Source organism: Lampris incognitus, chromosome 19 (genome assembly GCF_029633865.1).
Source record: "Lampris incognitus isolate fLamInc1 chromosome 19, fLamInc1.hap2, whole genome shotgun sequence".
In the NCBI taxonomy this organism is placed as follows: Eukaryota; Metazoa; Chordata; class Actinopteri; order Lampriformes; family Lampridae; genus Lampris; species Lampris incognitus.
In genome coordinates this window covers 39,464,867-39,490,659 of record NC_079229.1, presented here as the reverse complement: position 1 = coordinate 39,490,659, position 25,793 = coordinate 39,464,867, and the positions used below count along the sequence as shown (strand labels likewise).

General features: G+C 46.6%; 1 protein-coding gene across 1 annotated transcript in view; it reads right to left on the bottom strand.

Moving 5' to 3' along the window:
• The window catches only part of LOC130129680 (protein 4.1-like), a gene marked incomplete at its 3' end in the record, with an annotated part of 176,054 nt that overhangs the window by 9,681 nt on the left and 140,580 nt on the right, over window positions 1-25,793 (bottom strand). The window contains exons 20-23 of the mRNA XM_056299267.1: window positions 7,463-7,582; window positions 5,732-6,505; window positions 4,705-4,755; window positions 4,493-4,594 (exon numbers count right to left, since the gene is read on the bottom strand). Of these exons, the coding sequence (XP_056155242.1) occupies window positions 4,493-4,594; window positions 4,705-4,755; window positions 5,732-6,505; window positions 7,463-7,582 (1,047 nt within the window). The remainder of the gene's footprint in view (window positions 1-4,492; window positions 4,595-4,704; window positions 4,756-5,731; window positions 6,506-7,462; window positions 7,583-25,793) is intronic.

Sequence of the window (25,793 nt, the reverse complement as noted above, 5' to 3'; positions counted from 1 at the left end):
AGACCTGACTGTTCCCCGCTGCCTGGTACCCCACCCCCCGACAGGTGCCCCTGCACTGACACACTCAGTGTTAGTCACTGACCTGTCAGTGGTGTTCATGTTCTGGTGGATCTGTGTGTGTGTATCTGTGTGTGTATATATATAGTGTGTGTGTGGACATGCCCACAGGGTGTTGTGATGCGTCTAGTGCAGCAGTGTGTAGTTGGAGGGAAGGTGCATGTGTTCTTCCAACCCGCTTGTGTCCTTCCTGCCCTTAGCTTGCTGCCGCTGGCTAGCCTTTGTGGCCAATAGGGAAGCATGCTAGTGTGTAAGCCTTCCCTTGCCAGTACATAGCCTCTCCTTCACCAAGACTCCTGCCAGGCCTCCCCGTGGCCACACGTGGTAACTGGGGTCTTGCGGCCCCAGGCTAACTTGGCAGGGGATCTCGGAGCAGCAGTGGGCCCCAGAGATATGGTGTGCAGGCCCACCCTGGTGGACACATCCTGGCACCTATCAACCACTGCCCCGCTGCCTTGTGGGTGAGTCTGGAAGACATAAGGCTAAGGGAGCTTACCCCAACAGAAAAGCAAGCTGTGGCAGCACGCTTCGAGGCGGTTTCTGAAAAACGGGATTTTCGGCAGCCCCCTGCAGTTGTGTGGAGGTGCCGGTCGTCTAGGGATCCCCCTTGCCATCGGAACCATCTCCTCTACAATCAAGTCATGTGGCGTTGGGAGAAGCACACCCCCCATGCCACTTTAAAAACCATCTCTGCGCAGGTATCTTCTGCTATCTGAGTCCCCGACCTCACAAAGTCTGGTGGCGATGGAGTATCCAGTGACGGGAGCAGGTCTGAATGAGCTGGGAGCTCTTAGTTGGAACTCTGCACGCCAGCGGCTCAGGGCAACGGTCGTTAGCAGCTGGGATTGAGTGGCAGCTGTTTCCGGCAGACCCCTGTGCGTCTGAGCAGCCCTATTTAGGGACCGCACTGCTCACCCCTTTCGGGGAACGGCCTAGAAAAGGTAGCTCAAAAATTGCCCATTCAACACTGCGCCTGGGCAGGAAACCGCACCTGCCGGGCCATTCTAATATGCGGTCGAAAAACACACATTATACCACTAAGATCTGCAGCAGGGAACATAAGAACACTCCTGGACGTCAGCCATGGTACGGACAGACCTCAACGCAGAACAGCAGCTGAAGCACTATTGTGTGGATGTGGCAGCACTCAGTGAGACCAGGCTCCTTGAAGAGGGCTCGCTCAACGAAGTAGGGGAGGGCTATACCTTCTTTTGGAAAGGATACCCCCTAGGAGGTCAACACATCCATGGAGTTGGTTTTGCAATCAAGAACAGTCTCTTACCCAGACTCGAACAAACACCAGTGGGCATTAATGAGCGGCTGATGACTCTCCGTATACCCCTTGCAAAATGTCAATACATCACCTTGATAAGTGCCTACGCTCCAACTTTACCATCTCATGATGAAGAGAAAGACCGCTTCTACCAGGCACTCGATGATAAACTCATCAACATCCCAAGGAGCGACAAAGTCATTTTGCTTGGTGATTTTAATGCCCGAGTTGGGAAGAATATGCAAAATTGGAATGGAGTGATTGGCACCCACGGCATTGGAAAAGTCAACCCCAATGGCATAAGACTTCTTAGTCTGTGCTCGGAACATGACCTCACCATCACAAACACCATTTTCCAACAAAAGAATAAATACAAGGCATCCTGGATGCATCCCACATCCAAACACTGGCACCTGCTTGATTATGCTATCATGAGGCAGGTTGATCTTAAAGACGTGCTCCTCACAAGAGCTATGCGAGGAGCAGACTGCTGGACAGACCACCGTATGATCCTGACAAAAATCAGAGTACATGTCCGACCCTTGAGACGCCAATCTGGGCCAAAAAAGAAACCACTCCACTGCGCCAGACTATCCAACAGCGACACCCGAAACACCTTCCGTCGTTCTCTAGCCGACAACTTAGTTGACATTGAACAGATGATCAACTCAGAGTCTGGGATGGATGAGAAGTGGACCTCTCTGAGCACCACCCTCTTTGACAATGCAGCCCAATCCATTGGCTTCAAAACCAAGAAACATCAGGACTGGTTTGATGACAATGCCGGAACGATCTCCACCCTCCTGGACAACATGCATAAGGCACACAAAGCCGCCCTCAGCAACCCACTATACCAACCTCTCAAGAAAAAACGGCAAGACCTCCGCTCTGAGGCCCAAGCAACTCTACGGAAACTGCAAAATGAGTGGTGGATTTTGAAAGACAACGAAATCCAGGCTCATGCAGACAGGAACGACATGCATGGTTTCTACGATGCAGTTAAGGCCATCTATGGCCCCAGAAACTGCTCCCTGACACCCGTTAGGTCTGCTGATGGAACAACTCTCATCAAGGATCGGGCCCTGTTAGTGGAGCGGTGGGCCGAGCATTTTAACACCCTGCTCAACCAGCCCACCCCAGTGGACTCAACTGTACTGGCAGAACTCCCTGAAGAGCCTACCTTGCAAGACCTAGACCTCCCACCATCTTTTAAAGAATTCCTACATGCAGTCAAGACCCTGAAAAACAAGAAAACCCCTGGACCTGATAATATTCCAGCTGAAATCCTCAAGGAAGGAGGCCACCTCTGTACGAGGACACTGTATCTCTATATCCTTGAGGTGTGGAGTCGCGAGTGTGTCCCCCAACAGTGGAAAGATGCCAACATTGTGGCCATTTATAAAAACAAAGGAGACAAATCCATCTGCTCCAACAGTAGGGGTATTTCACTACTGGCCATTGCTGGAAAGGTTCTAGCCAAGCTCATGCTCCGCAGACTAACACCCACAATAGCCGAACGGGTCATACCAGAGTCACAATGCGGCTTCCGAAAGGATAGAGGGACCATTGACATGATCTTTGTGACACACCAGCTCCAGGAGAAATGCAGAGAACAGCACAAGGATCTATACATAGCATTCATAGACCTCTCAGAGGCATTTGATACAGTTAACCGGGCCCTGCTGTGGCAAGTCCTGAAGACATTTGGATGTCCACCCAAGTTTCTTACCATTCTTGGACAGTTTCACTCAGGAATGATGCCCCGAGTGGTAGTGGGGAACCGCAGTTCTGAGCCCTTTGGTGTGCAGACTGGAGTCAGACAAGGCTGTGTGCAAGCCCCAGTCCTGTTCAATATCTTCTTAGTCTCTGTTACAACACTGTTACGAAGGAGGCTGGAGAAGCAGGCTGGAGTCACCATTGACTTCAGGCTTGACGGAAACCTATTCAACATCAGGAGGTTTCAGGCAACCACCAAGTTGACCTCTGAGAACATCATTGAGCTACAGTATGCCGGCGATTGTGCCCTGGTAGCTCACACACCAGAAGCTCTACAGAACACTCTGTCGGCAGTTGTAACTGCATACAGGAGAATGGGACTGATTATCAACACCCAAAAGACAGAGGTGATCTGTCAGATGACTGCCAGCCTCCCAAGCCACCCAACAACCTACACAGCAGAAGGGCAACAACTGGCCACTGTTCCTGCCTTCAATCCGACACCTGCACAATGGATGATGAGATTCAGCACCGCCTCAAACAAGCCTCAACATCTTTTGGCCGTCTAAGGAGAAGGGTTTTCCAAAACAGCAACGTCAATCTCCACACTAAAGTGCTTGTTTACAGAGCAGTGTGCATCTCCACACTACACTATGGATGTGAGGCATCGACCATCTACAGCCACCATCTCAGAAGCCTGGAGGCCTTCCATGTGAGATGTCTCCAGAGGATCCTGGGCATTACTTGGGAGGACAGAGTGCCACACACAGAGGTGTTGGAGCGGGCAGGCAGCTGCAGCGTGGAGTCTACCCTAAACCACCATCAACTCAGGTGGCTGGGCATGTTATTCACATGCCCAGCCAACGACTCCCACGAAAAGTCCTCTACGGCCAACTACGCCTTGGTCAATGCACTGCTGGTGGGCAGAAGAAGCGGTTCCAAGACCAAATGAAGACCACACTGAAACGATGTCAGATCAGCCCCTCTTCTTTGGAGGAGCTTGCTTTCTGCCGCACAACCTGGCGCTCTCACATCTCAGAGGGAGTGAAGTATATGGAAAACCAGCGCACACAACACCGTGTAGCAAAGAGGCATGCTCGCAAAGCTACCCCTAACCCCCCCCCCCCCAGCACCACTTTTACATGCCCGGTCTGCAGCCGCAACTGTGCATCCAGGATGGGACTATTCAGCCACCAAAGGACCCACAAATAGAAGAAGATGGTCATCATCGGACACGATGGACAACCAGCAAGCAAGCAAGTATATATGTATATATATATGTATATATGTATACGTTTATATGTGTGTGTGTGTGTATGTGTGTGTGTGTGTGTATATATATATATATATATATATATATACGTATATGATCTGTGCAAAGATCTGATAGGGTGCAAAAAGGCTCACTGATATATGAGTGTGTGTGTGTGTGTGTGTGTGTGTTACCTTAGTGATGTGTGTTGTAGTTGTAGTGTTGGAGGTTTCAGCGGTGATGGTCTGAGAGCTCATCACTACTGCCCCTACTGGTGATTCAGTGTCAGGACAGCTCTGAAACACAACAAGAGCCTCAGAACACACATACATAAACATACACGCGCATGCACACGCAAACACATAAAATAAAGACACACATGTACATGTACCGAGATGCTTCTCACCCCAGGAACTTCATATGTCAGAGTCTTCATCAAAACTGGGATCTGCCGACAGAGACAAACATTAGAGGATGGTATACGTACACAACACATACACACACACACACACACACACACACACACACACACACACACACACACACACACACACACAGATATTGTTAAGGAAAAGCATGTTTTAGATGAGGGAGAACAAACTGGTACATTGTGGGAGGAGTCACTTGACTTCAGGACCAATCAGGAGTTTCAACAAAACCCAAACAGAACAGGGGAAAGACGAGAACGACTGACACTTCAACTTCACCACATGAAGAAGGAGAAGACTGGAGATAGAGGACGGGTCAATGTCCAGATGGACTGTGGGAAGTGTAGTTGTGTCGATATGAGGTGATCTGATTGGTAGGAGAGTAGAAGAGGGGCGGGGTTTCCATCGAGCAGCCAGGACTCACTGTACAAATGACAACTGTGTAGAACTTCTTTCTCTCCATAGAAACATCTCAGGTTGTTTTCACACTTGGTCCTTTTTGCTGGTCCAAACTCGAGTGCCCCCTCCTCGGTGTCCCCCCTCCCCCAGCAGGGGAAGGGGGGACACGACAATTACTGTGACCCTTAACTAGAGTTTCAAAGAGTCAAAGAGGTTATCTTATGTGAAGACAGAATGACCATCCCTGAACCAGGTGGGGGGGGGGGTGGGGGGGTCTAAGAGTACATCTGTCACCATCTTACAATGCTGTGATTGCAGCTATCCCCCAGTCCTCTGTGACTAGCACACATGGCCATTGTAACGCTAGTTAACGGTCAAAGTAATTTGCATATGAAACCAATCGTTGTTGACAGTCATGCCAATGCATATTTCTTACAAAAAGCCCAAGACAGAAATGTCCATCTAATAATTTCATTATGTCAAGTTTGGTGAGATTCCAAGAGAGACAAGCTTACAGGAGTTGTCATTAGCGTCAGTGTTTCTGCTGCTGCGTTTTTAAAGGGACAGTTTGACAGGTGTATTCAGGTACAGGGAGTTTGGTGTTACCTCCTCAGGAGGTTTGGTATCATCACACTCAAGGTCTTCACAGGTGCTTGTCTGCATCCTGTCTGCTGTGTTTGTGGTTGGGTTGGATCGGGCAGCAAGAAGGGAGGACGGAGGTGGGAGCCAGTCCTCTGAGTCCTCATCGCTGTGGTAAACTTGTCTAGAGGTCACTGTAGGGCCAGATCCAAGAACTGAACTGGGTCTGCTGCTAGCATCAAGCCCTGCTAGCATCTCCTCAGGCTGGTTAGCCTGGCTTGTCGTGTTATTAGCTTCCGTGCTAATGAGTTCCTCATTGGAATGGGTAGCTTCAAAGCATAAGCTCTGCCCACCACGGTCATCCTCCAAGCTTATGACCTTCTCGTTAGCCTGGTTAGCATCATTAGTTTCCAGGTTCTGAGCCTGTCTGACTGCAGCCTCCACTGCCTCCTCCACAGTAGTGTGTGCTAACACACTGATAGCATCCTCGCTAACCTGGCTGGCCTGACTGATCGAGTCTTCATCATTAGACTGGCTACTACTTTCTTCACAAACACCATCATCACGAGCTGCACCGTTTGCTACCTCTCTAGCATGGTTAGCATCAACCTCACTGTAATCACTGCCCCACTCCTCTGTGATGTCATCAGTGTGTGCCATGTGGGTCCCTGGTGGAGGGGGAGGGGGTTTACTTGGGGGTGGGCCCAGATTTCTTGCCACTACCTGAGGCTGGTCTGCCACTGATGGGCCCTGGTCACATGATTCTGCTGTCAGGAAGACTGTCTCCATCTTCTCTGAAGTCTGAAACAGGAATTAAACAGAAAATGTTCAGACAAATGTGAATGACAAATAAGAAAGACCTCTGTTGTCACTTGTGTCAGACATATAGTGTGACTCAATTCTCCAGTACTCCATGTTATGAACTCTCCTTCTTGAAAAGTACATATTTGACAAATTGAACTTGGCGTACAAACTCAGAAAACTCAGTTTACAGTTTGAGATACGATATACTTGCTGGTATTGCACAATATCCCATGTCAGCGGGGCTTCCTCACTCATAGAAGTGGAGGCAAATTTTTAAATTATAGCTGAAGTAATAATAAATACTACCTGTAATATGAAAATTGTAATGGCCAAGTTGTGGCTTTGCTTTCCTCTGCTGTTTCTGTTTAAGGACCATACTGGTGTTTCTGGGCTCCAGGTGTTTTACCTGTCCAGGGAGTCTACATGAAGAAGAAGAAGATGGGTGTGTCTGTTCTCTCTCTTATTTTGTTTGTTGAAGCTGCCAAAGACAAGTGAAGCTGAAGAAAAGCTGCCTCTGGAGGCCCGAGTCCTCGCTGATGTGTGTTTGGATGCACTATGTGATAGTTATGAAAACCAACGCGTAGCGACTAAAGACGTGCTTGAGAAAGCCCGTCACCATAAACATGTAAACTCCACTGTGTGGTCCAAGTCATGCTATCATTCCGGCATAATGGAGTGGAAAGTGCTGACTGATGGCTCATCCTACAACGATAACGATAAGTAGTGAATGGGCGAACATTTGCAAAACACCAATAAGACCCTTTTATGTCCTGATGAATACTGGACTCTGTCACAACTGATGTGTCCTGGATTCAACGGGCAGATCAGGAACACATCTGGGGACTTGAAATGTTCTTGGCTAAATGTGAGCTTTTTGTGGGATAGATGACGTGTTATGAGTTCACAAGGACACAAATACACTTGTTGAGAAACGCCCAGAGGTGACAGGCAGACCTTGATCAGACCATGGCTGGCTTCTGGAGAGCTGGTCCAGCTTCTGGAGGTGACCTGCTCCCGGGCCGACTTCAACAGAGCTGTCAGTTCTGGAGACATGTCATCAAACCTGGGCTTGGGCTGCACACACACACACACACACACACACACACACACACACACACACACACACACACACACAGCGATGAGCACCGAACCAAAGCGATAACTAAGAGATAAACTGGCTCCAGAGGTCGGAAGTAACAAAGTACAAATACTTTGTTACTGTACTTAAGTAGATTTTTCAGGTATCTGTACTTTACTTGAGTATTTATTTTTCTGAGAAATTTTTATTTTTACTCACTACGTTTTTTTACTTTTCCCCCTTTTGCATCCGGCCCATACATGTGGAGTTCGCCAGCTGCTTCTTTTCACCTGACAGTGAGGAGTTTCACCAGGAGGACGTAGCGTGTGGGAGGATCACGCTATTCCCCCCCAGAACAGGTGTCCCCGACCGACCAGAGGAGGCGCTAGTGCAGCAACCAGGACACATACCCACCTCCGGCATCCAGCCCGCAGACAGAGCCAATTGTGTCTGTAGGGACGCCCGACCAAGCCAGAGGTAACATGGGGATTCGAACCAGGATCCCTGTGTTGGTAGGCAACGGAATAGACCACTACACTACCCACACACCCCTACTCCCTACAGTTTACCACAAATATTTGTCCTTTCTATTCCTTACATGTCCAAAACAGACTAGTTACTTGATCTTTTTTTTTGTTGAACTGATTCAACTTCCTGTGAGCTCCTTCTCTAGTGTTCAGTCATAATACATTCCAGAGGATCCTTATCTTTACTTTGCACTGCCCAACATCAAGACTGACTTCAGCCTACACGGATGGGACAATAACACATAGAAGAGACAGTCCTTGCTGTGTCCATCTGTGCACATACCGCACCACAGACGGAACAAGAGGAGACACGACAGACTCAGCGTGGACAAGCAGCATGTAGAGAGGGATGTGTGTGACAGGACACACCTGCTGCCATATGGATGAAGGTGGACAGACAGCATGTAGAGAGGGATGTGTGTGACAGGACACACCTGGTGCCATATGGATGAAGGTGGACAGACAGCATGTAGAGTGGGATGAGTGCGACAGGACATACCTGGTGCCATATGGATGAAGGTGGACAGACAGCATGTAGAGTGGGATGTGTGCGACAGGACATACCTGCTGCCATATGGATGAAGGTGGACAGACAGCATGTAGAGAGGGATGTGTGTGACAGGACACACCTGGTGCCATATGGATGAAGGTGGACAGACAGCATGTAGAGTGGGATGTGTGTGACAGGACACACCTGGTGCCATATGGATGAAGGTGGACAGACAGCATGTAGACAGGGATGAGTGCGACAGGACATACCTGGTGCCATATGGATGAAGGTGGACAGACAGCATGTAGACAGGGATGAGTGCGACAGGACATACCTGGTGCCATATGGATGAAGGTGGACAGACAGCATGTAGAGTGGGATGTGTGTGACAGGACATACCTGGAGCCATATGGATGAAGGTGGACAGACAGCATGTAGAGAGGGATGTGTGTGACAGGACATACCTGCTGTCATATGGATGAAGGTGGACAGACAGCATGTAGAGTGGGATGTGTGCGACAGGACATACCTGCTGCCATATGGATGAAGGTGGACAGACAGCATGTAGAGAGGGATGTGTGCGACAGGACACACCTGGTGCCATATGGATGAAGGTGGACAGACAGCATGTAGAGTGGGATGTGTGCGACAGGACATACCTGCTGCCATATGGATGAAGGTGGACAGACAGCATGTAGAGAGGGATGTGTGCGACAGGACACACCTGCTGTCATATGGATGAAGGTGGACAGACAGCATGTAGAGTGGGATGTGTGTGACAGGACACACCTGGAGCCATATGGATGAAGGTGGACAGACAGCATGTAGAGAGGGATGTGTGTGACAGGACACACCTGGTGCCATATGGATGAAGGTGGACAGACAGCATGTAGAGAGGGATGTGTGTGACAGGACACACCTGGTGCCATATGGATGAAGGTGGACAGACAGCATGTAGAGTGGGATGTGTGGGACAGGACACACCTGGTGTTATATGGATGAAGGTGGACAGACAGCATGTAGAGTGGGATGTGTGCGACAGGACACACCTGGTGCCATATGGATGAAGGTGGACAGACAGCATGTAGAGTGGGATGTGTGTGACAGGACACACCTGCTGTCATATGGATGAAGGTGGACAGACAGCATGTAGAGAGGGATGTGTGTGACAGGACACACCTGCTCCCATATGGATGAAGGTGGACAGACAGCATGTAGAGTGGGATGTGTGTGACAGGACACACCTGGAGCCATATGGATGAAGGTGGACAGACAGCATGTAGAGAGGGATGTGTGTGACAGGACACACCTGGAGCCATATGGATGAAGGTGGACAGACAGCATGTAGAGAGGGATGTGTGTGACAGGACACACCTACTGTCATATGGATGAAGGTGGACAGACAGCATGTAGAGAGGGATGTGTGTGACAGGACACACCTGGTGCCATATGGATGAAGGTGGACAGACAGCATGTAGAGAGGGATGTGTGTGACAGGACACACCTGGTGTCATATGGATGAAGATGGACAGACAGCATGTAGAGTGGGATGTGTGTGACAGGACACACCTACTGTCATATGGATGAAGGTGGACAGACAGCATGTAGAGAGGGATGTGTGTGACAGGACACACCTGCTGTCATATGGATGAAGATGGACAGACAGCATGTAGAGTGGGATGTGTGTGACAGGACACACCTGGTGTCATATGGATGAAGGTGGACAGACAGCATGTAGAGAGGGATGTGTGTGACAGGACACACCTGGAGCCATATGGATGAAGGTGGACAGACAGCATGTAGAGAGGGATGTGTGTGACAGGACACACCTACTGTCATATGGATGAAGGTGGACAGACAGCATGTAGAGAGGGATGTGTGTGACAGGACACACCTGGTGCCATATGGATGAAGGTGGACAGACAGCATGTAGAGTGGGATGTGTGTGACAGGACACACCTGCTGTCATATGGATGAAGATGGACAGACAGCATGTAGAGTGGGATGTGTGTGACAGGACACACCTGGTGCCATATGGATGAAGGTGGACAGACAGCATGTAGAGAGGGATGTGTGTGACAGGACACACCTGCTGTCATATGGATGAAGGTGGACAGACAGCATGTAGAGTGGGATGTGTGTGACAGGACACACCTGGAGCCATATGGATGAAGGTGGACAGACAGCATGTAGAGTGGGATGTGTGGGACAGGACACACCTGGTGCCATATGGATGAAGGTGGACAGACAGCATGTAGAGTGGGATGTGTGTGACAGGACACACCTGCTGTCATATGGATGAAGATGGACAGACAGCATGTAGAGTGGGATGTGTGTGACAGGACACACCTACTGTCATATGGATGAAGGTGGACAGACAGCATGTAGAGTGGGATGTGTGTGACAGGACACACCTGGTGCCATATGGATGAAGGTGGACAGACAGCATGTAGAGTGGGATGTGTGTGACAGGACACACCTACTGTCATATGGATGAAGGTGGACAGACAGCATGTAGAGTGGGATGTGTGTGACAGGACACACCTGGTGCCATATGGATGAAGGTGGACAGACAGCATGTAGAGTGGGATGTGTGTGACAGGACACACCTGCTGTCATATGGATGAAGGTGGACAGACAGCATGTAGAGAGGGATGTGTGGGACAGGACACACCTGGTGTCATATGGATGAAGGTGGACAGACAGCATGTAGAGAGGGATGTGTGTGACAGGACACACCTACTGTCATATGGATGAAGGTGGACAGACAGCATGTAGAGAGGGATGTGTGGGACAGGACACACCTGGTGTCATATGGATGAAGGTGGACAGACAGCATGTAGAGTGGGATGTGTGTGACAGGACACACCTGCTGTCATATGGATGAAGGTGGACAGACAGCATGTAGAGAGGGATGTGTGTGACAGGACACACCTACTGTCATATGGATGAAGGTGGACAAGCCAGAGCTGCTCATGCTGCAGTCAGAGCAGCAAGACACCCCGTCCACGGCTTTGTTCAACCGTGTTCCTGTGTGCATCACAACGTTTGAGTTGTGTTGCTGACAATGAAAACTGATTTGCACACTGTAGCAAAGTTGGTGCTCATTATTGTCAGTACTGTTTTATGTAAGCTGGAGTTCATTATTGTCAGTACTGTTTTATTTGAGTTGGATTTCATTATTGTCAGTACTGTTTTATTTGAGTTGGATTTCATTATTGTCAGTACTGTTTTATGTAAGCTGGAGTTGATTATTGTCAGTAGTTTTATTTAAGGTAGAGTTCATTATTGTCAGTACTGTGTTATTTAAGTTGGAGTTCATTATTGTCAGTACTGTTTTATTTAAGCTGGAGTTCATTATTGTCAGTACTGTCTTATTTGAGTTGGAGTTCATTATTGTCAGTACTGTTTTATTTAAGCTGGAGTTCATTATTGTCAGTACTGTGTTATTTGAGCTGGAGTTCATTATTGTCAGTTACTGTGTTATTTAAGCTGGAGTTCATTATTGTCAGTACTGTGTTATTTGAGCTGGAGTTCATTATTGTCAGTACTGTTTTATTTAAGCTGGAGTTCATTATTGTCAGTACTGTGTTATTTAAGCTGGAGTTAATTGTTGTCAGTACTGTGTTATTTAAGCTGGAGTTCATTATTGTCAGTACTGTGTTATTTAAGTTGGAGTTCATTATTGTCAGTACTGTGTTATTTAAGCTGGAGTTCATTATTGTCAGTACTGTGTTATTTAAGCTGGAGTTCATTATTGTCAGTACTGTGTTATTTAAGTTGGAGTTCATTATTTTCAGTACTGTTTTATTTAAGCTGGAGTTCATTATTGTCAGTACTGTTTTATGTAAGCTGGAGTTCATTATTGTCAGTACTGTGTTATTTAAGTTGGAGTTCATTATTGTCAGTACTGTGTTATTTAAGTTGGATTTCATTATTGTCAGTACTGTGTTATTTAAGTTGGATTTCATTATTGTCAGTACTGTGTTATTTAAGTTGGAGTTAATTATTGTCAGTACTGTTTTATTTAAGTTGGAGTTCATTATTGTCAGTACTGTGTTATTTAAGCTGGAGTTCATTATTGTCAGTACTGTTTTATTTAAGTTAGTGTTCATTATTGTCAGTACTGTTTTATTTGAGTTGGAGTTCATTATTGTCAGTACTGTGTTATTTAAGTTGGAGTTCATTATTGTCAGTACTGTGTTATTTAAGCTGGAGTTCATTATTGTCAGTACTGTTTTATGTAAGTTGGAGTTCGTTATTGTCAGTACTGTTTTATTTGAGTTGAAGTTCATTATTGTCAGTACTGTTTTATTTGAGTTGGATTTCATTATTGTCAGTACTGTTTTATGTAAGCTGGGGTTGATTATTGTCAGTAGTTTTATTTAAGGTAGAGTTCATTATTGTCAGTACTGTTTTATGTAAGCTGGAGTTAATTATTGTCAGTACTGTGTTATTTGAGTTGGAGTTCATTATTGTCAGTACTGTGTTATTTAAGTTGGAGTTCATTATTGTCAGTACTGTTTTATGTAAGCTGGAGTTCATTATTGTCAGTACTGTGTTATTTAATTTGGAGTTCATTATTGTCAGTACTGTCTTATTTGAGTTGGATTTCATTATTGTCAGTACTGTTTTATGTAAGCTGGAGTTGATTATTGTCAGTAGTGTTATTTAAGGCAGAGTTCATTATTGTCAGTACTGTTTTATGTAAGCTGGAGTTCATTATTGTCAGTACTGTGTTATTTAATTTGGAGTTCATTATTGTCAGTACTGTTTTATTTGAGTTGGAGTTCATAATTGTCAGTACTGTTTTATTTGAGTTGGAGTTCATTATTGTCAGTACTGTTTTATGTAAGCTGGAGTTCATTATTGTCAGTACTGTGTTATTTGAGCTGGAGTTCATTATTGTCAGTTACTGTGTTATTTAAGCTGGAGTTCATTATTGTCAGTACTGTGTTATTTGAGCTGGAGTTCATTATTGTCAGTACTGTGTTATTTGAGCTGGAGTTCATTATTGTCAGTACTGTGTTATTTAAGCTGGAGTTCATTATTGTCAGTACTGTGTTATTTGAGCTGGAGTTCATTATTGTCAGTTACTGTGTTATTTAAGCTGGAGTTCATTATTGTCAGTTCTGTGTTATTTAAGCTGGAGTTCATTATTGTCAGTACTGTTTTATGTAAGCTGGAGTTCATTATTGTCATTCCTATGTTATTTAAATTGGAGTTCATTATTGTCAGTACTGTTTTATGTAAGCTGGAGTTCATTATTGTCAGTACTGTTTTATTTAATTTGGAGTTCATTATTGTCTGTACTGTTTTATTTGAGTTGGAGTTCATTATTGTCTGTACTGTTTTATGTAAGCTGGAGTTCATTATTGTCAGTACTGTGTTATTTGAGTTGGAGTTCATTATTATCGGTACTGTTTTATGTAAGCTGGAGTTCATTATTGTCAGTACTGTGTTATTTATTTTGGAGTTCATTATTGTCAGTACTGTTTTATTTGAGTTGGAGTTCATTATTGTCAGTACTGTTTTATTTGAGTTGGAGTTCATTATTGTCTGTACTGTTTTATGTAAGCTGGAGTTCATTATTGTCAGTACTGTTTTATTTGAGTTGGAGTTCATTATTGTCAGTAGTTTTATTTGAGTTGGAGTTCATTATTGTCTGTACTGTTTTATGTAAGCTGGAGTTTATTATTGCCAGTAGTTTTATTTAAGTTGGAGTTCATTATTGTCAGTACTGTGTTATTTAATTTGGAGTTCATTATTGTCAGTACTGTTTTATTTGAGTTGGAGTTCATTATTGTCAGTACTGTGTTATTTGAGTTGGAGTTCATTATTGTCAGTACTGTGTTATTTAAGTTGGAGTTCATTATTGTCAGTACTGTGTTATTTAAGCTGGAGTTCATTATTGTCAGTACTGTTTTATGTAAGTTGGAGTTCGTTATTGTCAGTACTGTTTTATTTGAGTTGGAGTTCATTATTGTCAGTACTGTGTTATTTAATTTGGAGTTCATTATTGTCAGTACTGTTTTATTTGAGTTGGATTTCATTATTGTCAGTTCTGTTTTATGTAAGCTGGAGTTGATTATTGTCAGTAGTTTTATTTAAGGTGGAGTTGATTATTGTCAGTAGTTTTATTTAAGGTAGAGTTCATTATTGTCAGTACTGTTTTATGTAAGCTGGAGTTCATTATTGTCAGTACTGTGTTATTTGAGCTGGAGTTCATTATTGTCAGTACTGTGTTATTTGAGCTGGAGTTCATTATTGTCAGTACTGTGTTATTTAAGCTGGAGTTCATTATTGTCAGTACTGTTTTATTTAAGTTAGAGTTCATTATTGTCAGTACTGTTTTATTTGAGTTGGAGTTCATTATTGGCAGTACTGTGTTATTTGAGTTGGAGTTCATTATTGTCAGTACTGTGTTATGTAAGCTGGAGTTCATTATTGTCAGTACTGTGTTATTTAATTTGGAGTTCATTATTGTCAGTACTGTTTTATGTAAGCTGGAGTTCATTATTGTCAGTACTGTGTTATTTAAGCTGGAGTTCATTATTGTCAGTACTGTTTTATGTAACTGTGGAAACTCTCCCTGGAAAAGAAAAACAACCCACTTGACGGAGGAGGCACAGAAGGTGAAGAGGGAGTGTGATAGAAGACAAGATAAAACAAGAGAGAACCCCAGACGGGCATTCGCTTGATGGAGAGCTCCAGGCCTTGAGAGGATTCCAAACCAACGGTCAGTCAGCATCTTTTCTACTTGATCAGTAAGTAACACAAGCTGCCTACTTATTACTTCAACCAGATGTTTTACTCTGCCTTTATCAAAGCACTGAGTTGGGCATTTTTAGTTCAAATTAGAATTCTTACAGTTGTTTCTTGCTTTGGGCAGTAGCCAGGCTGCTAGCGATAAGTCATCTTGCTAATGCTACTGCTAGCCAACGCTCCACTACAGCTACTACTACTACTACTACTACTACTACTTTTGGCTGCTCCCGTTAGGGGGCGCCACAGCGGATCTCCTGTTTCCATTTCTTCCTGTCTTCTGCATCTTCCTCTGTCACACCAGCCACCTGCATGTCCTCCCTCACCACATCCATAAACCTCCTCTTTGGCCTTCCTCTTCTCCTCTTCCCTGGCAGCTCCATATTCAGCATCCTTCTCCCAGTATACCCAGCATCTCTCCTCCACACATGTCCAAACCATCTCAATCTTGCCTCTCTTGCTTTGTCTCCAAACCGTCCAACCTGAGCTGTCCCTCTAATATACTCCTTCCTAATCCTGTCCTTCTTCATCACTCCCAGTGAAAATCTTATCATCTTCATCTCTGCCACCTCCAGCTCCTCCTCCTGTCTTTTCATCAGTGCCACTGTCTCCAAACCATACAACATAGCTGGTCTCACAACCATCTGGTAAACATTGAAACATCGTTTCCCCCAACCCACAGCAGTGCAACACAAAGACACAAACACACATCCAAGAACTACAAGAACACATATATACAAACCAACACATATACCAAACTACAAAAAAAAAATCACTGTCCAGAACGAATAGCAGCCAGGATGACTGTCGGAACTGCCAGTCTGCATGGGCTAGCAGTTAGCCTAGCCTGCCCCGCTTCAACGTCCCGTCAGAGCTGAGCCCTCGGCGTTTCCGCCTTGGGCTCAGCTCTGGTCAGTGCAGTGTTCGCTGGGCCCACAGGGCGCAGCACACCAAGCTTCCCTGCTGATCCAATGCCCGTTCTACCAGCCAGACACCTTCGACGCACATCCCCGCACTCCACACGATGACACTGAAAACACAGTTAAGGCTTGGGGAGGCCGCTGCCAGACCGCCCTCGGAGATTTTAATGTTCATGTGGACGACCCCACCAATAATTTCGCTTCTGAACTTTTAAGTACTTGTGAATCTTTTTTGTTTTTTTGGACCTCCCCCGCCCCCCCCCTTTTCTCCCCAATTGTACCCAGCCAATTACCCCACTCTTCCGAGCCATCCCGGTCGCTGCTCCACCCCCTCTGCCGATTCGGGGAGGGCTGCAGGCTACCACATGCCATACATGTGGAGTCGCCAGCCGCTTCTTTTCACCTGACAGTGCGGTGTTTCACCACAGGGACGTAGCGCTTGGGAGGATCACACTATTCCCCCCAGTTCCCCCTCCCTCCCAAACAGGTGCCCCGACGACCAGAGGAGGCACTAGTGCAGCGACCAGGACACATGCAGCTTCCCACCCACAGACATGGCCAATTGTGTCTGTAGGGACGACTGACCAAGCTGGACGTAACATGGGGATTCGAACCGGCGATCCCCATATTGGTAGCCAGCGGTAGGCAATAGAACAGACCGCTAAGCTACCTGGACGCCCACCTTCCATGTATTTTTAATATTATTTCTGTTGTTCTCCAATAATTTACTGTAATAGTCCCTCTTATTGCCTCTCATAACACACTGCTATAGGTAATCTGTTAAGGGTCAACGATAGAATACAAAGGCTGAAGACTGAAGGTTTAGGGTTGAAGATTGAAGGTTAAAGGTAAAGGTTTTAAAGGTTGAGGTTTAAAGTTAAGGGTGAAGGTTAGGCTGAAAGCTCGAAGGTTAAAGGGTGGGGGTTAGGGTTAAAGCTTGAAGGTTAAATGGTGGGGGTGAGGGTTAAAGCTTGAAGGTTAAAGGGTGAAGATTAGGGTTAAAGCTTGAAGGTTAAAGGGAGAAAGTTAGGATTAAAGCTTGAAGGTTAAAGGGTGAAGGTTAGGATTAAAGCTTGAAGGTTAAAGGGTGAAGGTTAGGATTAAAGCTTGAAGGTTAAAGGGAGAAAGTAAAGGTTAAAGCTTGAAGGTTACAGGGTGAAGGTTAGGATTAAAGCTTGAAGGTTAAAGGGTGAAGGTTAGAATTAAAGCTTGAAGGTTAAAGGATAGGGTTAAAGCTTGAAGGTTAAAGGGTGAAGGTTAGGGTTGAAGCTTGAAGGTTAAAGGGTGAAGGGTGAAGGTTAGGGTTAAAGCTTGTAGGTTAAAGGGTGAAGGTTAGGGCTAAAGCTTGAAGGTTAAAGGTGAAGGTTAAGGTTAACGCTTGAAGGTTAAAGAGTGAAGGTTAGGGCTATACCTTGAAGGTGAAAGGGTGAAGGTTAGGGTTAAAGCTTAGGTTAAAGGGTGAAGGTTAGGCTTAAAGCTTGAAGGTTAAAGGGTCAAGGTTAAGGTTAAAGCTTGAAGGTTAAAGGGTGAAGGTTAGGGTTAAAGCTTGAAGGTTAGGGTTAAAGCTTGAAGGTTAAAGGGTGAAGGTTAGGGTTAAAGCTTGAAGGTTAAAGGGTTAGGGTCAGGGTTAAAGCTTGAAGATTAAAGGGTGAAGGTTAAAGGATCAAGGTTAGGGTTGAAGCTTGAAGGTTAAAGGGTCAAGGTTCGGCTTAAAGCTTGAAGGTTAAAGTGTGAAGGTTAGGCTTAAAGCTTGAAGGTTAAAGGGTCAAGGTTAAGGTTAAAGCTTGAAGGTTAAAGGGTGAACGTCAGGGTTGAAGCTTAGGGTTAAAGGGTGAAGGTTAGGCTTAAAGCTTGAAGGTTAAAGGGTGAGGGTTAGGGTTAAAGCTTGAAGGTTAAAGGGTGAAGAATAGGGTTAAAGCTTGAAGGTTAAAGGGCGAAGGTTAGGGTTAAAGCTTGAAGGTTAAAGGGTGAAGGCTAGGGTTAAAGCTTGAAGGTTAAAGGGTGAAGGTTAGGCTTAAAGCTTGAAGGTTAAAGGGTGAAGGTTAGGGTTAAAGCTTGAAGGTTAAAGGGTGAAGGTTAGGGTTAAAGCTTGAAGGTTAAAGGGTGAAGGTTAGGGTTAAAGCTTGATGGTTAGAGGGTGAAGGTTAGGGTTAAAGCTTGAAGGTTAAAGGGTGAAGGTTAGGGCTAAAGCTTGAAGGTTAAAGGTGAAGGTTAAGGTTAACGCTTGAAGGTTAAAGGGTGAGGGTTAGGGTTAAAGCTTGAAGGTTAAAGGGTGAAGAATAGGGTTAAAGCTTGAAGGTTAAAGGGTGAAGGCTAGGGTTCAAGCTTGAAGGTTAAAGGGTGAAGGTTAGGGTTGAAGCTTGAAGGTGAAAGGGTGAAGGTTAAGGTTAAATCTTAAAGGTTAAAGGCTGAAAGTTAGGGTTAAAGCTTGAAGGTTAAAAGTTAAGTTGAAAGTTATGAGTTAAAGCTTGAAGGTGAAAGGTTAACGGTGAATGTGTTTGGTTTGAGAGGATCAGAGTTTCAAAAGTGACGGTCAGCAGGAAACAGCCCAGCATTATCACACAACTGGAGGGTTGGGACAGGAAGTCACTGTTCATGCAGCCTACCACTCTGCTCCTGCTGATCAGGTGACCTGTCAGCATGGCCTCGCTTTGGTGAATCTCATCCAATGAGGATTTTTGAGAAAGAAGTGGAGAACGTGGGGAGGGTGGGGTGAAGGTTCTGGAAGCCCCTCCCCAAAGGAGGTTCATCGATGGTTGTGTCAGTATTTTTGCTTCACCTTCTGCCCAATCAGAACCCGGAGTGGATCTAACACCCAGACCAGAACCTGTCAGACCAAAGCGATTTGCAGACAGACTCAGGTGCTCACTGATGACCTCACTACTGACGTCTGGCCCTGGTCTCCAGTTAGGGGAGGTGATGTTAGGGCTAGTAATACAAGCGGTACTGGTAATGGTAGCACTAGTGGACATCGCTGAAGGTTCTATTAGGGTTAGGTTCTCCAGAGGAGAGGGGGTAGTCTTTGCTTCCTGGATGGAAATCATCAGTGGTCCTCCTCTAATGACATCATCACCTGAGAAAAAAGGGATCATTTCACCCTGATCTGCAGCCTCCTTCCATATTTCCATGGCAAAGCATTTGTCAAAGCTCGTTGTTGTCATAGCAATGTCAGCATCTTCCTTGTTCGCGGCTGTCATGGTGATGACCCTGCCAGAGGCAGTGTCATAACTCCGCCCCAAAGTGTAGCTTTTCTCTCTTACTGGTTGGTTGCTTGGGCTTTCTCTCTGTGATTTGCTGGACCGTAGGCTGTCTGTCTGCGGAGGGGCTTGATTCACGAAAGCTCCACCCCCCTGGAGCACACACACAATATGTTTCAAACAAGCCCAGCAAACAAATGGACACTCCAGCCTAAACAACCATCATCCAAACCGCTTATCCTTACTCAGGGTTGTAGGGATGCTGGAGCCTATCCCAGCAGTAATTGGGCGGCAGGCGGGGAGACACCCTGGACAGGCTGCCAGACCATCACAGGGCCCACACACACACACACACACACACACACACACACACACACACACACACACACACACACACACACACACACACACACACACCGTTGACAGCTATGGCGCAGTCAGAGTGCTACATGGGTGTGTTTGGATGAGGTGAACATGAGAACATGTAAACTGCACACATGAATAACTGGAATCTAGAGAGTCCCTGCTGCTAACCAATATCACACAGTCACTCTTCTAACATAAAATAAAATTACATTATATAACGCTTCATGTTACATAACAAAAAAATAACAACCTAAGATGACAAAACATAACACAATATATCATGTATTGATGCACGCTCAGTAATCCAGGTCAAGTCACAGGAGTTTGAATCAGGTCTCTGGACACAACGTTAACTGACAGAAACGTTTCATCATCATTTAAGTGACCTCTTCACTCTCACCTGACTGCAGGTGTCCCCACCCTTATAAACGATACAGTGACTGCAGGTGTCCCCACCCTTATAAACAATACAGTGACCGCAGGTGTCTCCACCCTTATAAACGATACAGTCACTGCAGGTGTCTCCACCCTTATAAACGATACAGTGACTGCAGGTGTCCCCACCCTTATAAACGATACAGTGACTGCAGGTGTCTCCACCCTGACTGCAGGTGTCTCCACCCTTATAAACGATACAGTCACTGCAGGTGTCTCCACCCTTATAAACAATACAGTGACTGCAGGTGTCTCCACCCTTATAAACAATACAGTGACTGCAGGTGTCCCCACCCTTATAAACAATACAGTGACTGCAGGTGTCTCCACCCTTATAAACGATACAGTGACTGCAGGTGTCTCCACCCTTATAAACAATACAGTGACTGCAGGTGTCCCCACCCTTATAAACGATACAGTGACTGCAGGTGTCCCCACCCTTATAAACAATACAGTGACTGCAGGTGTCTCCACCCTTATAAACGATACAGTCACTGCAGGTGTCTCCACCCTTATAAACGATACAGTGACTGCAGGTGTCCCCACCCTTATAAACGATACAGTGACTGCAGGTGTCTCCACCCTTATAAACAATACAGTGACTGCAGGTGTCCCCACCCTTATAAACAATACAGTGACTGCAGGTGTCTCCACCCTTATAAACGATACAGTGACTGCAGGTGTCCCCACCCTTATAAACAATACAGTGACTGCAGGTACCCCACCCTTATAAACAATACAGTGACTGCAGGTGTCTCCACCCTTATAACCAATACAGTGACTGCAGGTGTCCCCACCCTTATAAACAATACAGTACAACTGACATAAACAATACGGTGGCATAACGACCCAAACCAACGACCAGTTTCATATGCCAAGTACTGTGACCATTAACTAGAGTTACAATGGCCATGTGTACTACCGGGGAATAGTTGCAATCACAGCATTATAAGATGGTGACAGATGTACTCTTAGCCCCCCCCCCAGTGTTGTTTATAAGGGTGGGAATACCTGCAGTCAGTTGTGACTGAAGAGGTGCCTTAGATGAGTGATGACACGTTTTTCTCAATAAATGTGTGCAGATGACCTGATTCAACCTTCAGTGACAATATATCATAAAACAAGACAAGCATGGCATCACGTTTTAGCTTCTTATCCATGTTGTAGTACATGATGAAATCCAAACTGAACATGTAAAAATTGAAGCCTCACTCGTGATAATTGGATTTTCACATCTAAAAAAAATCCCAAATTAGAAATATTACAATGTATATATAAAAATTAATGCTAGCAGCTGAAATTAAAGAAATATTTTTACACATAATTTAATTCTTACATGCAATAATTTAATTTTTCACAATTAAGAACTCAATTTGAACATATTGTAGCGAATTAGGGGGGCAGCTCAGGAACCGTCGCCACAGCCAGAATGCCAACCTGTATCTCCCGCACCGCGGGCGACAACATTAACCAGTCGACTTTAGCCAAGGGCTAACGTGTCTACTTATCCATGCACGTTACACGACCCCCCTCTTTCGGGAAGCGCATCCCCGTGCTTCAGCATATCAGCTCCCTCACGCCTCTGGGCACACATGCTTCTGATGACCTCACGGTCTCACCATCCCACTTCTGACACCAATGTAGCGAATTAAGGGAGCTGAGACCAATACAAACCTATGTGTGTTATAACTGGCTTGTCTAACGGTCATTAAAACCTTGCTGGGTAACTCTAAAAGCTTGGCTGAGGAGTCCATTATTTGACCACATCACATTGGTGTCAGAAGTGGGATGGACTTCTCTAGGCAGCAGACGTTGGCCGAAGGGCGTAACCGAAAGTTGGCCAGTGGGCGTATGGAAATCGCTGCTCTCGAAGAGGAGATCAGAGGTCTGCTCTCTCTTCCAGATGCGAGCAGCGCAGTGCCGCATCAGGAAGGGGGAGACCTGTGCTCACCCCTGAGTGCGGTAGACACGCTGGGTAGTGTCCGAGGGGTGGATTCCCGAGGAAATGGAAAATTTCTTCTCTTTCAGAACAAGCCCAACGAAGAGCTCCTGCCGCGTCCTGCCCCGACCATGTGACAAAAGACAGCCAGCCCTTCAAGCCATGGGGAAGCCACCAGAAGCAAGCTGGACATGATCCGTGGAGAGTGTGCCACCAGGGGGAAACACCAGAAGCAAGCTGGACACGAGCTACAGAGAGGGAGCTTCGACCCAAGTTACTCACTGCCCCATCTGTGCAACCAAAGACATTCAGACACAACACAGGTGCCACTACTGGAGAGTTGAACACACCCTGCAGATGTGGTTCCAGTACAAGACTCACCAACTCTACTGGCCGGGCCATACAACCTCCCCCCTGAGTAACAGCCCCAGAGTCGTTGGATAGATTGGCTCTGGCTTCAGCCTCCATGTCTCCTGTCAGATGAATGGCAACACCTGTATTGCCCTGGTCGACATCAGGTCCACCATCAGCTTGGTGAGACCAGGGGTCCTGGGAGAAGAAGTACAGTGGATGCCGACGGAAGTAAAGATGGAGACAGTTACAGGCCAGTATGCTAGAATGAAGGGGAGAAGTAAACTGACCCTGAAGATGGGAGAAACATAAGTACAGCAAGAATTTTGGCTAGCAGACATACAAGAGGGCTTTATCCTTTGACTGGATGCTTTGAGAGCCATTGGTGATACAGGCGGCCGGACCACAGCTGGAGGTGGGCAACCAAGGGCTGAATGCCATTACTGTACACAGCAATCCAGGGGGCAATGCAGGTGGACCACGAATCTTGTGCTTGGCTTCAGGGCCATGGGAAGGTACGTCACCAGAAATGGCCTCTGCACTGGACAAACTGTCCCAAAAGTGCATGGAGGGGTTGAGCCAAGAAGAGGGGGAGCAGGTACGGAACTTGCTGATAGAGAACAGACACCTCTTCACTTCGAGTGATCTGGAGTGTGGCTGCACCAATCTTGTACAGCACCACATTGACACTGGTAATGCAGACCCAGTCCACCAGAGAGCTGGCCGTCTCCCTCTGATGAAGTTTCAAGAGGCAGAGGCAAAGATCCAGGAGATGGCAGCTGCGGGCATCATTGAACCCTCAGATAGCCTGTGGGCATCCCCTGCGGTGCTTGTTACCAAGAAGGATGGGTCCCTCCGATTCTGTGTGGACTACCGGCGACTCCAAACCTGACCCGGAAAGACTTATACCTACTCCCCTGCATCGACGAGGCCCTGGACTGTGTCACAGGTTCCCAATGGTTCAGCTCCTTGGATCTAAGAAGTGGGTACTGGCAGGTGGAGATGGCCCCAGAATCCCACTCTGACACCAATGTAGCGAATTAGGGGGGCAGGCCAAAAACTGTCACCACAGCTGGGACGCGAACCTGTATCTCCCGCACCGTGGGCGACAACGTTAACCAGTCGACTAAAGGGTCCGACCCTTTAGCCAAGGGCTAACGTGTCTACTTATCCATGCACGTTACATTGAGACCAATGTGTAACGTGCTGAGACCAATACAAACCTGTGTGTTATCACTGGCTTGTCTTACGGTCATTAAAAGCTTGCTGGGTAACTCTAAAAGCTTGGCTGAGGAGTCCATTATTTGACCACGTCACATTGGTGTCAGAAGTGGGATGGACTTCTCTAGGCAGCAGACGTTGGCTGAAGGGCGTAACTGAAAGTTGGCCCGTGGGCGTATGGAAATCGCTGCTCTCGAAGAGGAGAGCAGCGATTTCTTTCTTTTTTTTTGTAGTGTAACGTGCAAGGATAAATAGACACATTAGCCCTTGGCTAACAGGTCGGACCATTTAGTCGAATGGTTAACGTCGCCCGCGGTGTGGGAGATACGGGTTCGCGTCTTGGCTGTGGCGACGGTACCCAAGCTGCCCCCCTGAATTCGCTACATTGTTGTCAGACGTGAGGTCATCGGAAGTGCGTGCGCCCAGAGGCATGAGGGAGCCGATATGCTGAAACACGGGGATGCGCTTCCCAAAAGAGGGGGGTAGTGTAACGTGCAAGGATAAGTAACACGTTAGCCCTTGGCTTACAGGTCGGACCCTTTAGTCGACTGGTTAACGTTGTCGCCCGCGGTGCAGGAGATAAGGGTTCGCATCCCGGCTGTGACGGTTCCCGGGCTGCCCCCTGAATTCGCTGCATTGGTGTCAGAAGTGGGAAGGTGAGACCGTGAGGTCATCGGAAGCGTGTGCGCCCAGAGGCGTGAGGGGGCCTCATGTCCTCTTGATGGCCTCATGTCTAGATGGCCTCATGTCCTCTTGTTTGTTGCCATGGTTCAGTAGAGTTGGTGAGTCTTGTACTGGAACCATATCTGCAGGGTGTGTTCAACTCTCCAGTAGTGCCACCTGTGTTGTGTCTGAATGTCTTTGGTTGCACAGATGGGGCAGTGAGTAACTTGGGTCGAAGCTCCCTCTCTGTAGATCGTGTCCAGCTTGCTTCTGGTGTTTCCCCCTGATGGCACACTCTCCGATCGTGCCCAACTTGCTTCTGATGGCTGCCGCTGGTGGCTCCCTCTCCACGGATCATGTCCAGCTTGCTTCTGGTGGCTTCCCCATGGCTCGAAGGGCTGGCTGTCTTTTGTCACACAGTCGGGGCAGGATGCAGCAGGAGCTCTTCGTTGGGCTTGCTCTGAAAGAGAAGAAATTTTCCATTTCCTCGGGACTCCGCCGCTCGGACACTACCCAGCGTGTCTACCGCGCTCAGGGGTGGGCACAGGTCTCCCCCTTCCTGATGCGGCACTGCGCTGCTCCCATCTGGAAGAGAGAGCAGACCTCTGATCTCCTCTTCGAGAGCAGCGATTTCCATACGCTCACTGGCCAACTTTCTGTTACGCCCTTCGTCCAACATCTGCTGCCTAGAGAAGTCCATCCCACTTCTGACACCAATGTAGTGAATTCGGGGGGCAGCTCGGCTGGACCGTCACAGCCGGGACGCGAACCCGGATTTTCCACATCGCGGGCGATACGGGTTCGCGTCCTGGCTGTGACTGTTTCCGCGGCTGCCCCTATTAATTCGCTGTAATATAGTAAATCCATTCTTAGTTCTGAAATTTGATTTTGCTCTATTAAGCATTGAATTCTCACTTGGGAAAATACAACTTGCACTAGTGAGAATCAAATTTTCACTGGTGAACATTTTTGTTTTTACTAGAATTCAAATAATTTCTCATGACAATTCCATGTTCACCATTAAGAATTCATTCTTCACTAGTGAAAATTCAATCTTCACAAGTAAGAATTCAGTGACTTCCAGTGGAAATGTCATGTAAACGACACCATTTTTTAAAATTTATTTCTGATTTTTCCCTTTTCTCCCAATTTAGTGGCCAATCGCTCCCTATTTTAGTTCAAACACCCACCCTCGTACTGCACGCGTTCGCCAACTGCATCTCTCCGGCCGGCAGTCTCGAAGGAGTCGCCTCGCCACTTCCGGGACAAGGCGAATCCAGGCCGAACCACTGTTTTTTCCGACACACACAGAGACGCAATCATGTGACGAACA